The sequence below is a fragment of the Enhydra lutris genome, unplaced genomic scaffold (assembly GCF_002288905.1).
Source record: "Enhydra lutris kenyoni isolate GAN:26980312 unplaced genomic scaffold, ASM228890v2 scaffoldscaffold35, whole genome shotgun sequence".
In the NCBI taxonomy this organism is placed as follows: domain Eukaryota; kingdom Metazoa; phylum Chordata; class Mammalia; order Carnivora; family Mustelidae; genus Enhydra; species Enhydra lutris.
In genome coordinates, this window is record NW_019154119.1 from 16540312 (window position 1) to 16555087 (window position 14776).

The 14776-nt window shown below is 53.4% G+C and overlaps 1 protein-coding gene across 2 annotated transcripts in view; it reads right to left on the reverse strand.

Moving 5' to 3' along the window:
• The window catches only part of LOC111154085 (ArfGAP with SH3 domain, ankyrin repeat and PH domain 2), a 168465-nt gene that overhangs the window by 17021 nt on the left and 136668 nt on the right, over positions 1-14776 (reverse strand). For both annotated transcript variants that reach the window (XM_022513453.1, XM_022513452.1), the window contains exons 16-19: positions 10169-10263; positions 4237-4426; positions 2817-2902; positions 857-972 (exon numbers count right to left, since the gene is read on the reverse strand). In XM_022513453.1, the coding sequence (XP_022369161.1) occupies positions 857-972; positions 2817-2902; positions 4237-4426; positions 10169-10263 (487 nt within the window). The remainder of the gene's footprint in view (positions 1-856; positions 973-2816; positions 2903-4236; positions 4427-10168; positions 10264-14776) is intronic.

Here is a 14776-nt window from a genome sequence, read left to right on the forward strand (position 1 = left end):
GGAGGTGTTACAGCAAAAGCAAGGAGAGGTCTGACATCAGGAGGCAGTGACAAGAAGACACAGGGAGGCAGCACGAAGCGGAAATGAGCTGCACAGTGTGGGGCGGGGAGGCCTGACCGGTCTCCCCATCCTAACACACCACAGCAGCGTACGGTCGGCAAGATTTTAAGACAGTCTGCGCTGACCACAGAAGCAGAACCGAACCCCTCCTCAGCAGTCTGTGAATCTGAAATTGTGTATTTTCTTCCAAATAAGCATCCATCAGCAAGGTTTGGTTATGAAAGAAAGAAAGAAAGAAACAAACAAACAAACAAACTTGGCCAAGCAGGCATGCGCCGCCTTTCTGTCCTTTGCTCTCTGTTCAACAGTTCAAGAACACTTCCTCACGGCGCAATCACAGCTGCCTGCCCTCAGGCGGCTGCCAGTGCATCAGGGTCCCCTGGTAGAGGGAGGGATGAAGGCCCAGCAGATCAGGGTCCCTTGTGGAGGAGACTCGGTGCCAAGAGGGGCAGTGAACAGTGACTCCCCACCGCCCGGTAAACCTCCCACCCAGAGCCAGAAAGGAGTTAAGCCTGATCCTGGGTGGGGTTCTGAAGAGGAGGGTGAGATGCCCCAAACCTTGTTCAAGGTCACACCTCAGCACAAGGAACTTGTGCAGGGCCCGTGCTCTGCCTCTCATAATCTCTATGATGCCTGCCCATGACGGGAAGTCGACGTCCCAGATAGAGGGCACCCGCTGACCAATATGGGACCATGGCAGCCTTGGCGAGCATGCAGGAGAGGCCCCCCGACTTCAGATGGCAGGATTTGGGTCTCCCTGGCTGACGGGAGCCCAGGCCGGCGGCCACCTGCTCACCGGTCTCGATGGAGGCCTTCCCCCGCAGCAGGAGCTTCAGGCACTCGGCGTTGTCCGTCAGGCAGCAGTAGTGCAGGGCTGTGCTGCCCTTTCCCGTCTGCTTATCCAGGTTCCCGCTGGCCAAGAACAGGGACCGAGGAAGAGAAAGATCGGTGAGTCACAGGCCAGGGGACCACCCCTGCCTGGCCGGGGAGGGGCCTGGGCATGTGAGCAAGAGAGGCATCAAGCCACCGAACACTGCAGTGTTCTCGCAGTCCTCCTCCAAGGTGGTGGGACAGGCCATCGGCCCCGCTCACGCGGGTGGGGGGGGGTCTCGGCGTGAGGCCAGCAGGGAACCAGCAGTGAGAGCGCGAAGGCCGGAGCAGGGCACCGTGTTGTTGCTGAGCGGGGGCTGAGGGGGTGCTCAGCCTGCTGCTTCCTGGGCCAGCCCCGAACCGCGGCATCCCTCCCGCTTCCCCATCAGCACCCAGAGCCTGAAGTGTCCGTCTGGGCCTCAGGAAGCCTGTGGGACTTGCCGTCCTATCCTGCAGAAGGACAGGGAGAGCTTTCTTCCATCCTATTACTGACATTCTTGCCAGGAAGGGGAAGAACCACTTTTCCAAAGCCCAGAATATGCAAACGCCTGTGTGTCTGTGGGCCCCAGGCTGCCGTGCAGACAGCCGGCGGGGCAGTCCTGAGGTCTCTAAAGCCCTTCTGGTGAAACACAAGAGCGGGTTGCCCCAGAAGACACTGCGCTTCTCTTACAAAGCCACTCAGCCTACTGGGGGAGGCAGCCCTGAAACGTGGCTGTCCTTCTGAGCAGGAGGGACCGTGAGACTTTGTGGCCTGTGGAAGGACACATGGCGGGGGGCACCGTTCCAGGTGATACCCACTGCTCTCATCAAAACAGAACGTGCTACACTCTCGGGGAAAATGAGCCTCATCTTCTGATCCCTCCCCTCTTCCTGCTGCCCTCCTTCTATTCCGGAAGAAACCAGGATTTCCCTTCTCACACTCCAAGAGTTTATGCTGAGGGAGGATGGCATCACAGGGCTGTTTCATCCACGGTCCGCTGAGCCACTGCGACGCCACGCACCAACAGGCGTCCAGGCTCCGCAGACGGTGGCTTCCACGGAGTCCAGCAAACTGCTGACCTGTCTCCAGCTCCTCTACCCCTGGTCATCCCCTCCCCACCACGAACAGCAGGGAAGGCCAAAATGCAAACTATGACCTTGCTTTTGCAGGTGGAATTTTCCACTCTGTTTGGCACAATTTCAGTGGCTTTTGACCAGCACCTCCCCCTCCACACACCCCAAACCATGATCAGGGAGTCAAGATACACCGTGCCGGGCCTCTCTGGTTGGCCTGCTACCCCAGGTGGGTGCCGTACCCGGGGCGGAATGCACACGACAGGACTACGGAGGCCGGGTAAGCAGGCACACACATTCTTGAAAGGGAACTTCTAATTAAAAAACAGAAACAACTTTTCAAACCAAACAAAATGCCCACAGTTCAGTGATGAGGTTTACGATCCCAGCTTAGGTGGGTGGTCCCAGTATGGATCTGTGCATCCCTTTTACTGTCCCCACTGCTCAGGGCACCTGCCTAGGTCCAGTGAGACACTCTGAGGGACAAGCATGGGGATGGCTCTGTGCACACCAGGTGGGGGCATGTGGAGGCCACACATAGTCCCCCCGCGCCCAGAATTCAGATGTACGAGCCTGATAGCTCCTGAGTCCCAGATGCTAGAGGACAGGTCTTTCAGGTACCAAGAAGGGTCTCTGTCTTCACACTCTAGGGCTTTTTTGGGACTACGCTCTAATAGCCCACTCCTGGAAGTTCTCTTCCTGTCCCACAGCTCATGTTCAAGGCTGGGAAAAAATCCCAGCATCTTGGCCACATAATGAGGCAGGAACCTGATCCTTCCTTGGAAACACCAGGAAATAAAATCAAACGGCTCCCCTAACTTTAGAACACCTACCTGTTCTGAACTAAAAAGTCTACGATGTGGAGAGAAGTCCGGTCCACCGATCTGACTGCAAGATGGAGGGCAGTTTCATCTGGCTCCTGAAGACCAAACAGAAACATTCCAGAATCCCAAGGGCAGCATTCAGTTTTGTGTCCAATGTGAGTGAAATTGTGTATCTCTCTTCCGAAAGCCTTTTATTCTTTCTTTCAAAACATTAATCTCTAAGACATATGGCCCCCTTAGTCTCCAGAGGAAACTCTGCCCTTGGTACCTGCTATTTCAAGACTGGTCCTCCTTCCTCCACAGTAAGTAGTGAGAACTTCAGGGTCTCATCTCAGAGTCCCTCAATCTCTAGGTCCCTACCCCAGAACTAACAACATATAAGGGTGGGGCCCTTTTGTTGAAGGACACCAGGAAGGTTCCCCAGGCCTCCTGTACACAGTGTCTGATATGTGTTTGTGTTTTCTATTCCACACGTACAGACAGGGCTGTCAGCGCTAATGCCCACACTGCCTTTGGTTTAAACCAGGGGACATCTGACCCCAATGCCTTTTCTGAAAGTGAGTTCTGGCAGGTGGGGAGGTCAGACCAGATGAGGGCTGTCTCAGGTAGGTGGGTGGGCGAGAAAGCAGGAGGCAAAAGCAATATCCATGCAATGGGGAACATGGGGCAAAGAGGGGCATGTCCCCAATCCACCTGCCTGGCCTGCCCAGCCAGCCAGGGCCACCCACTGCCCCCAGCCCCCACCGTGCTCTGGCCGCGGCACAGCTCCCTGCGCCTTCATTACAATGGCAAGGAGCTTTCATGGGACTGCGTGTGTGTCTCTCCAAAGTCACCCATGGAAGAGAATTAGGATACATGCCAACCCAGAACACTGGTAACCGGTTTCCTGTGGACTCGATCCTGACAGTAAGACCCCACCCCACCTTAAGACCTCCCTGCTCAACAAGGTTCTCCCAGGCAACTGGAGGGTGTCCCTCTTCTGCTCCTCGCTCAGGGAGGAGGGCGCAGGCTGGGGGCTCTCCTTCCCAGGGAGGCCCAGCAACTGCTACTGAGAGTTCGGATCTCCGCTCACCGGACACAGAACCTCACGCGGGTCGCTCGGGTCCCTGAGAGGACGCTCCCTCCCCACCCAGGACTGGCCTTTCCTTCCGGGGCTGGAGTTCTATTTTTGGTTTAAGAATAAACCGCCCACTGGGAGGTGTGTAAGCCTGAGGATTCACAGACCTGTACCCCGAGGGCTAGGAACACATTATATGTTAAAAAAAAAAAAAAGGTTAAAAAAAAGAATAAACCACCCATTTCTTCCCTACAGCTTGATGCTATCTTTCTTCCGAGAACTATCCCACTCTGTCAGCATTTCTGATGACTCTGCTTTGCCACTCCCCCCACTTTCTCCTCTTTCTTGAGAAGGAGCAGGCCGCACTCTTACATGTCCGTTGGCCAGCGGGATTTTTTCTGTAAGATCCACACCATCAGCATATGCTTGGAGTAATCCAAAAATATCTCTTGTTTTGACGGCCTCACAAAGGCTGTGAAGCTTTGCTGTGTTATCTGCGTGCCTTTTCCTTGCGTATCTCCTCTCGATGTACTTGGCAGTAATGTAGTCTTTTCTGGCATTCCTGAAATCAAGCATAATTGCCTTGTAAACGATTAAGGGCCTCTATCAAACATCTAACCTTCAATCATCAGGAACAACTTTTAAAAATCCTGCCCAGCTCCTCCTTGAGGGAAGAGCTGGCGGGTAGGAAGGGGGCTGCCGTGTGACTGTGGCAGCGCCCATGTCAGTGATGCCTGGAGCCCTTTTTTTTTTTTTTTTAATCTATTTATTTGACAGAGAGAGAGAGATCACAAGTTGGCAGAGAGGCAGGCAGAGAGAGGGGTGAAGCAGGCTCCCCACTGAGCAGAGAGCCGGATGTGGGGCTCGATCCCAGGACCCTGGGATCACGACCTGAGCTGAAGGCAGAAGCTTAACCCACTGAGCCACCCAGGCGCCCCTGGAGCCCTTTTAAGAAGCGCTGCCATCTTCCAGTTTCCAACCCAAGAGGCCTCAAGGCCTGGTGCAGGGTGCCTGGGGCTTACTCAGGAGCCAACGGGAGCTGGCCCGATAGGCAGACCGGGAGGTCCTCCACAAGGGGAAGACGCGATCTCCTCGGTCATGGGCACCGTGCCTGCAGGAAAGGCACGCACCACAGGTCTCGTGAACCAGAACAAACTGCCAGTCTCTGCGGTCTATTTTCTGGCCTTCCCGTGGCATGGCGTTCAGACTCTACCTCCCCACAGAGCATGCAATGGCAGCAACTCTGGGAAGCCAAGAACAGCACAGGTTCAAATCCCGCCCCCACCACACCGACGGGTCAAGCATCCCACCCCTGGAGGCATCAAGTCTTATTTGTGCAAGTGTGCAGCACGCCCCCTCATGGAACCGTGACAAACACGTGCACTGACACTTGCAGGACCCTGGACTTGCTGATGAACTTCAAAGACAGGCAGCAAGGACGACAGCAGCTCCTGGTCAGGAGGTCTCCGCATTTTACTGCAAGGACCTTAAGGTAACAGCAGAACAATAAAAGGCGTGGAGAGGATTTGTGAATGATGCTAACTTCCCTGTGGCCACCGGGCGAGAAGGTTAGGGAGCAACCCGGAAACGCGCCAATGGACAGACAAAATGCCGTCTCTCCACACAGCCGTGCAGGGGACAGAGTACCGGCGGGCCGCGACCTGGCTGAACCCTGAAAACACTACTTGGAGTCAGAGGAGCCCCGCAAGGCCACACACTGTATGAAACTGTATCCACGGGACTCCGGGAAGAGGCAAGTCTCTGGAGACAGAAGGTGGCTTAGCAGGGCCTGCGGTAGAGGGCGAGGGGGGGTATTGCTGGTTAACAGGTGCGGGGGTTTGGTTTCAGGGGGACGAAAATGTTCTAAAATCATGGTGATGAGGCGCCTGGGTGGCTCCGTCGGTGAAGTGTCTGCCTTCAGCTCGGGTCATGATCTCAGGGTCCTGGGATCAAGTCCTGCGTCGGGCTCCCTGCTCAGCGGGCACTTCTCCCCCTGCCCCACCCCCTACTCGTGCTCTCTCTCTCTCAAGTAAACAAAATCTTTAAATAAAATCGCCGTGATGCAGGCACACTCTGTGAACACGCTGAACAGTACTGAACTGACATTGAAACAGCTGAACTGAACGCGTGTGAACTGTATTTCAATAAATCTGTTAGAAAAAAGCATGTCAGGACAGGGTGTCTGGGTGATGGACGTTGGGGAGGTATGTGCTATGGTGAGTGCTGTGAACTGTGTAAGACTGATGATTCACAGACCTGTACCCCTGGGGCAAATAATACATTATATGTTAATAAAAATAATTTAAAAAAATAAAAAAAGAAAAAGAAAAAATCATGTCAGCGAAAACTAAATTCCACCAACACTACAAAAACTTAACTTTAGCCAACAGATGCACAGAGACACAGGGAGAATGGCATGACAGGATCAAGGTCCTGGGCTCCTTTCTAGAAACTACTTTTTCTGGAAAGTGAAGTGCCCTGAAGTTTCAGAAAGTTGGGCCGGGACGCTGAAGGGAAAGTCAGGGCCTTCCACGTCGGCTCCAAGAGATGGCACAGCCCAGGCTCTCGGCTGGATGGCTGGCTGCTCAGACGGGCTCTGTCGCCTTCCATCAAGGTCACTGTGCAAAGCCCTTTCCGTGACAACACATGCTCACAGGGCTGCTGCAGGTCACTCGAGAGAGCACATTTAGGCATGGAGCACAGCATTCTAGAAACACCAGCGTGGTATGAACAGGCTTTTAGTGCCAAGTGAAACCGGGACAGCTCTTCTCAGCTCCCAACCCGCCACCATTCTGCCACCAGGGCTGTGCCAACGGCCTCTGCTGTCCCAACCGGTCACCAAGCCCCTCAGGTCAGCACCCAGGGCCTGGGCTGCAATGGCCCAGGGCCAGGAGCGAGCAGGTTCCCTTCAGGGTCCGAGAGGGTAGCTGGGGCGTCACTCCCCACTGCTGACGACCTGACCTAAGGTGTTTGTGAAATGCAGACTATGAGTACTGTGCTAACTTTATGTGTGTCCCCTCACAGACGTGCACCGCTATGGGCTTACAGGTCGAGTTGACACGTGTAGTCCCATCGGTCCTCGTACCAGGGCTATGAACCCTGTCTCCACCTTACAAAGAAGTCAACTGAAGTCTACGGAGGGACATAAGATTCTATTTCCTCACGCAGCAGGCAAGTTCCCGAGGGGGCTTCCTAGCACAGTGTGGCACGCAGGGAACGGCTCAGTGACCTCCTGAGCCTGACGACAGGCCTTATCTGACAGTGATTCAAATTCTACCGGTCTCTTATGATGAGTGGTTGGTCTAGATGGCCGTCAAGGTTTGGGGAGTTTTAATAATCCTCGTGGGACCATCACCACGGTGACCTCCCCCGCCTCCCCGGGAAGGAGCTAGAGAGATACTGGCCTCTTTACTTATTTTTTAATGCGTTATTCATTCGTCCAGAGCTCTGTGTCCCCTGAAGGTTATCCTTCCCCAAGCCCGGGCACAGAACTGCTTTATGCACCACTGTGCTCCACGGCTTTGTGAGGGAAGTTCCCTCCGACAGCGCCAATCCCCTCCCCACCTCTTGCTTTTTGGAAAGGCTTCGACTTGGAGAAAAGCAGTGAACTTAGAATAACAACACTTTTGGCCCACGTTCAGGAGAGGTTTCTCGTCCTTCTGAAGGACGGGCCTGTGTCAGGGTCCCAAGTCACACAGGAGGAGCAGCGCGGCCTCTGTAAACAGACATTAACCTGCCTGCTTCCCCCTTTCCACCCCTTTCTCTCTTGGCATACCCCCCAATCCAAAATCTGGGGATTCACAGGCCACTAGAGGGTCTCTGGCTTCCCTTTTAACAGATTTATCTGCAGATGGCGTGTTCTCCGGAGATAAAGCCAGCAACGGCACACGCCTTCTCACGTGCTAGTGAATGCCAGCCTGTTTAAGTAGCCACAGAGCTGGGACTTCAGCTTTGACGCGGCCATTCATTACGTGTGCACTGAACCCCCACCAGCAACACACTGGGGCGGGAAATACAAAAGCTAGGAAGATGCAATTTCTCAGAGAACTAGGTACCAATTCCTCAGTATGGTAGGAAGTGGGATGAAAGGTTTTATTTATTTTTTTTTAATTTCTTTTAAGATTTTATTTATTTATTTGACAGACACAGATCACAAGTGGGCAGAGAGGCAGGCAGAGGGTTGGGGGGAAGCAGGCTCCCCGCTGAGCAGAGAGTCTGATGCGGGGCTCGATCCTAGGACCCTGGGATCATGATATGAGCTGAAGGCAGAGGCTTAACCCACTGAACCACCCAGGTGCCCCGGATGAGCCAAATGCTACAGGAGCAGAGAGCCTGGCACTCAATTCCACCTGAGCAGGTAGGAAAGCAGGTGGCATTTTACCCTCACACTGGCCATCCGCCCTCATTTTGGAGGGAAGAAAGAGGGGGAGGGCTAAACTTCCCTTTCATTTTGCGCCACGGTTGGGGAGTGTCTCAATGCAGACAGAATGCTTATACGGAAGGATTTGAAGCAGATAGTGTTCACTTTTTAGAATCATCTATCCCCAGAATAAACAAACTGCCTGCCTGGTACCCCAGGTACTTGGAGGAAACGACTTTACTTATCATACACTTTGTTCACAGCTGATCACTATTACAGCAGTCCAGGAGGCCAGTGCCTTCTCTCTGAGCGCAGGTATCGACCAAACTAAATGTGCTGTCCTGGACCCTGGAGTGTCCTTTACTAAGCTGGGTCTTCGAGCTATGCCATGAAGAGCTGGCTTGGCTCCGGGTAACTCTGGGGGAAACCCGAACTGTGAGGACCCTCAGTTTCTGGGGTCTGTGGGATCGGCATGTAGCCCTCACGGCGCCTCCACCGCCCACCCACGGCCAGCAAACAGGCTGCCAACAGCACCGAAGGGCCTGTGTGGCCTCACCCGCACCGATGAGCATCCCGATGGCTCCGGGAGCAGGGGGCTCGGTCTCCTGCTCGGGTTAAAGGAGAGGCTCCAAGAAGCCCGCAAGCCTGACCAGGTCCCGCCATAAGGGAGCAGCTGTGACTCCAGGTCTGGGTGAGAAAACAGATTTGCAGCTCAGCTCTTCATCCAGAGAGGACAGCAACCTCGTGCCTGGAATCCAACCTCACAGAAATGCTACAGCATGAACAGCAGCTGTAGGACTCCAGCGTGAACCGACTCTAACCCCACACCCACCGAGTGCTCGGCTCAGATACCGGATAGCTGACAGTCGGGGCGGGGTTCGCACCCTTAGAGGTCGAGGCTGTCTAACTGCACTAAGTTACCTCACCTCAGTGCGAAAGAAGTCAGATCCTACAACCTCAGCTTCCCAAGGGCTCGTCGCAACAAACGGGTTACAAACACCCAAGTTCTCAGCTTTTGGAACGGGCCTGCGCACGGCCTCCCGGGTGCAGCAGCTGTCTTCAAGCACAGGTCACTGTCCTCGCTCACGTCCCTTCGGAGCACCTGCGCCATCCATGCCCTCTCAAGCATCTTCCAAGGGTGATGCTGTCTCTGTAAATGAATTTTCCTACTCTTCCTTAAAACATTTTTCTTATTTCCTCCTCTCCTGCTGGAACACCTGGATCCAGGCTCACCACTTGAAGGCACTTTACTGCCCTGGGGACACCCCCCTCCCTTCCGTCTGCCCCCACTCTGCATCACAACCCCCAGCCGCCCAGAGCCGACAGGACAGCCGCTGCCTGACCTGCTGCTCCTCCCTCCACTTCTCACTCTCAAAGACCAGTGTGATCTGGGTGATTGTGCTCTGTTTGCTAAGACTGGCAGGAAAATCTCCTGCTATCAGCTCTGCCTCATCGGGGGCCACGGGATGCAGGGTGAGGCATCAAAGCTTCTCGGTCGGGTTTTGTGTCAACAGTAAAACAAAACCAAAAACACTCCTGTTGAAGAAAACACTCCACATTTGCAAGGACCCTGAGAAAGAAAGTGATATGTAGTCATGTCTCTATGACAACTAGCCTCCCAGTGGCTGAGAATTTATGCGGAGAGAAGAGGAGAGAGAACTTCCCTGAGGCAGAAGGCGAGGGGGTGACCCGCTCGCTGTTCATCCTCAGACATACAGCCTTGGCCAAAGCTGCCTGCCTGTGGCTTCTTCCTCAAAAAAACCAGCCACACCCAAATTTTATTTGGACACCCAAGAAGGTGACTTACAAAAAAACACGCAGGCTGATTTATTCCTTAAAGAAGCAACCACTGGGATACCCCAGGCTTGTTATTCTCCTGTCTCTCGGGCTCAGGTACAAGCCAGTCTTTGCTCAGAAAATGAGAACAGCTAGTTTCATACTTACATGTCGCTGCCCGGGTTGGGTTTGACGGAGTCCTCAGCTGGAAGGCAACACTCCATAATCTCGTTAAAGCCTGCATTCCCAATATTCTTGGCAAGCTGCAAAAACAGAAGTCTATTTCAGGGTACTCAAGTATTAATCCATTCAACCGCTACACACTACGCATGCATCTGATGATTGATTTAATGGCTACTAAGAAACACAGCAATAAAGTGGTTTGCCATTAATAAGATGAACAAAACTCACACGCCAAAGGTACCCATAAAACCAGCAATAAGAAGTAAGACGTCTGTTACAGAGGAATGTTCTCATAAAATATCCCCTGGAAAGAGTACCTAGATGGGCAGGAAGCAGCAGTAACTTGGTCCAATCTGAGTTTCCATCCTTATCCAGCCTGCAAAAACCTCACTAACCAAGTGAAATGGATCTAGTAAGACCTATTTAGGCCAGCAAGGAGGGGCTCTGACACAGTGGAGAGCGTGTGGGGCCAGGAAGCCAAGACTCAGGTTTAAATCATAGTTCGATTTTCTGGTTTTGTGACCACACGCAAGTCAGTTCCAAGTTTCAATTTTTTATCAGTAAAATGGGGATGACACCTACCTTGCTGGGTTGTAATAATAAATTGGAACAATTTAGGTGAAAACATTCTATAAACAGAAGCACTAAAAATGCATTTCTTCCAAATATAAGGTCCTCACTCAACAATCAACCTTCTGATTTGTCAGAAATTAAATGAACACATTTCAGTTAATGCTCATTGAACACTCAGCACTGTGCTTCACGCAGCAGATGGGGAGACAAATGTCACAGCCTGTCTTAGACCAGCGACCAGGACAGTGGCTGGCATCTTCTGACTGGATGCACGGACTCTGAGTGACCAGGATCCTGAAAGGCAGGGGTTTAATCGTCGTATCCCAGCACCCAGCCCAGCACTTGACAGAGACGAGCTGCTTCCATATTTAATGAAACAAAACTGAGGGGGAGCCCCGAGCACTGGGCTTTCGAGAGCAGAGCGATTTTAACTTCTGTGTTGACAACGGCGCGAAAGGGAGCAGGGGCCTCTGCTTCTGCCCTCGAGGAGGGAAGTGGACACAGAGTAACCAGGGAGGTTCTGGGAGATTCCTGCTAGAGCAGCCCCTTCTCTCTCCACAGGGAGCAGACTGAAGGAGCGGCCCAAGGGATCCGAGTCAGAGGACGTGGAACTTTCTGGTGGCAGGTAACACAACACAGCGAAATGGGATTGCGAGGGATGTCGAAGGACTGGGGACATGTGTCGGATTTAACTTTGTGAAGAACCTTCCTAATTTTATCATCCTGGTAAGTGAACAAAAGCATTCTAGATGGCCTGGAGCACCAAGCACTAACTGACCCCACCCAGGTCCCCAGTCCTGGCCTGGTGGTCTCAAGTCATCGTCAGGTGACAAAACCCCAGGGCCTCGCTGCAGTTTCCCCAAGAATGAGGCTGATGGGCAACCATGTCAGGTGACAGAACTGACGTACCACGGAGTCAACGCCTGCAAAGGATTTCCTGGACTCTCAGTGACAGATCCAGGACTGAGCCGCACAATCAGACCCGTTTAGACCCAGCTTTGCTCTCACGACCCCGTCTCTCGATAGAACGTGGACACTGGCCCCTCGCCGAGCACTGTCATTTTCAGAAGGGAAAGGAGAGAAAAGCCACAGCGCCCCTCTGTGCGCGGGGGGCCCACATGCCCCTGAGTCTGTGGTAAGCAGATGGGAGGGGCTGTGAGGAGAATTCCCCGGGACTCGGAAAGCTGCTTCCCTTCTGCTTGGACTTGGCTGGTTTACCGGGGGACAGCTGGTCCAGGGAGCCACCACATCCGTGCGTCACACTCGTCCAATGCGGAGAAATGTGCTGCCTCACGGTTCTGCCAAGTTCCAGCGAGTATCTCGGGCTGCAGAGAACGCCTTCAGGACCCCCAGCAAAAGCAAAGCATCTGCAGATGGAGGCTGCAGGGTCATGTCCAGAAAATGTGGGTCCCTGCAGGCCACGTGGGCAGGAGCCAAGGAAGCGGGAAGGCTGGTGGGAAGCAGCCCCCGACACGCACGCCCTCCACTCCCAGAGGACCCTGAGGGTGACGCCGAGGCAGACACAGGGCAGCTCAGATCGAGGAGGGTCTGGGGCGTCTGGAGTGCCACGTCTCTTGGCGAAGCAAACGTCAGACCCTCTCCGTCCACAAACGCCCACTGAGTTCTCGGGTGTGCCGGGCGCCGAGCGTGAGATGCGACCCTGTGACCCTGCGACCCTGCAACCCTGCGTGGCGAGAGTTCAGTCTAGCGAGAGGGACGCCGGCAGACAGATGTACGCGCCGAGGGCGGGAAAGCGGCCCGGGCCGAGCACGACGAGCGCGGAGATGGCAGACGCACGTCAGCAGGGCGGCTCCCCGGTCCAGATGCCGCTTTAGCCCGCTGGCCTTGCGGGGACCCTGCGTGCCTCTCCCGGGGACCAGGGGTCCCACATTCCCGGAGATCTGCAGCCCCTACCTGTGCGGGGTCCACGGAGCCAGAAAGAGGCCTTACGTGTTACCAGAAATTGCGTTTAGAGTTTGGGGTGAGGATGGGCAAAACTCCTGTTTCATGTTTCCAGGTGGAGGGAGGAGATCTTCCCTGTTTTTATGCTCCCCTCGCCGCCCGGCAAGGGGAGGAGTGGGCAAATGAGGGAAAGAACTTCCCAGGGAGGGGACCTCACCCCCGTTGTGCCCACAGGACGCCACACTGGGGGCGGGGGGCTCCTCCTGCCTGAGCCTAGAGCTGTTACCACGCATGTGAGCCTCGTCAACCCATCTGGCTTCTCCCAGTAACAAAGCAGATTTTTCATCTCTCAGCTGCTTCCAGATCCATGCAGGGAAACGGGGTGTTGTTTTCTGGGCCGCTCACATCCCAGCAGTGTGGAAGGCCAGAGAGCACGGCAGGCCATTCCTGCACCGTGGTGAAGGCCCCGGGAAGTGTGGGCACTGGACCCCGCAGGCAGAGCTAAGAAATGCTGTGAGCTTGCGATTTTGACATCCGAGAGAGGGAGCACAAAAAAGATACTCTGGGGAATGTTGGAAATTATGTTTTCATTTAAAAAAAATATGTTTTCACCCAAGGTTTTAGACATCCTATTTTTGACATATTTTACAAAGTATATAATATGCTTCTCAGTAATACTGCTGTAATTATAAATTATTATACACACACACACGTGTGTGTGTGTTGGTGTTCAGTTTCTTTTTTTTTTTTCCCAAGTTTACTTTTTTCTTTTGAGTAATCTCTAACAATACAGGGCTCGAACTCAAGACTCCGAGATCAGGAGTTGTTAGCTCTTCCAACTGAGCCAGTCAGGCACCCCTTGATTTCTTTCTGACAGAGTTTGTGGCTAAAAAAAGGTCAAGAGATGTAATTTAAAAAGAAGAAGAGAACACAGGCTCTGGGGTCCAGGGTCCAGAGCGTAAATCCTGGCCTCACCTCTCCAGCCCTATCTTGTAAGACAGGGTCCTTGCTTAGGTTAGACGCAGTGTGCACAAAGCACCGAGGACAGGCCTGAGCCCGAGTCGCTCAGTACGTGGGAGCTGGTACCACAGGCCTCGCAGCCTCTACTTTCCTGGGAGTGGCCTTCATTCAGTCCCAGATGAATGTTGGTCCCCACGCGCCTCCCCTCCATGCGCTCCCCTCCATGCCAGCTGTCGGCTGACCCTATTTCACGCTGCACAGCTTGTTAACAGCCTCTTGAGAAGGGAGGCAGGAGGAAGTCAGGGAACACAGGCTTCTCAGTCACCAATATGTGCTCCCGAGCTCACCGACCCTGCCCTTCAACTTGACGGAAAAGATTTTAAAATTACTGACCCCAATTCAATTTCATAATATCAAATTTTCCTTTATTAACTTCATGTAGGATGTCAAATGGATTGTATGATACAAGGACCTTAGCACTAGTGGCACCGTTCTACATATGAACAGAAAATCAACCCTGAAATGATGACCTATGTTAGGGAGGAAATTCACCTTCCCCAAAAATCTATGTTTACCAGGAGGATTTCGAAAGCAGATTTGCTTTAAAATCTAAGGATACTAAGCAGTTTGCATGCCAGAGTACCAGCTCAAATGACATGGCCTCCCGGAACTAATGAGTACCCTCATGGACCCAGCTTCTCTCTGCTGAGTAAGCCGTGATTCCAAAAGCAGGTGGAGAGGAGAAAAGATGACGGCTAAGCAGCCACCTTCACGGATGCTGCTGAAAGCCATTCAGTTAATACGGAAATCAAGCATGCTTCAAACCCAAAATAATAAAAAAGGAAATGGTGAAATTGCCACAGCATTCCCTCTGCACACAGCAAGGGCACCGTGTGCAAACCTAAGACCAGAAAATAATTTATAGAATTAAGCAGAAAGGTTTTTATCATGAAGAACATGGTGAGGCCATATGGGAGGACAGGAGCAACGTTCTACACGGTGACTGTCTGTTTCGGAGCACCATGCCAGCCAGAGAACGAAAATCCCGGCTCGTCACAACCCGCCACCCTGGGACGTGGGCTCTAGGGCTGATTCACCTGGAGGACAGAGACTCACTGAGCCTGTACAGCAACGCTGCCCAGGATGCTCCCGCGAAGT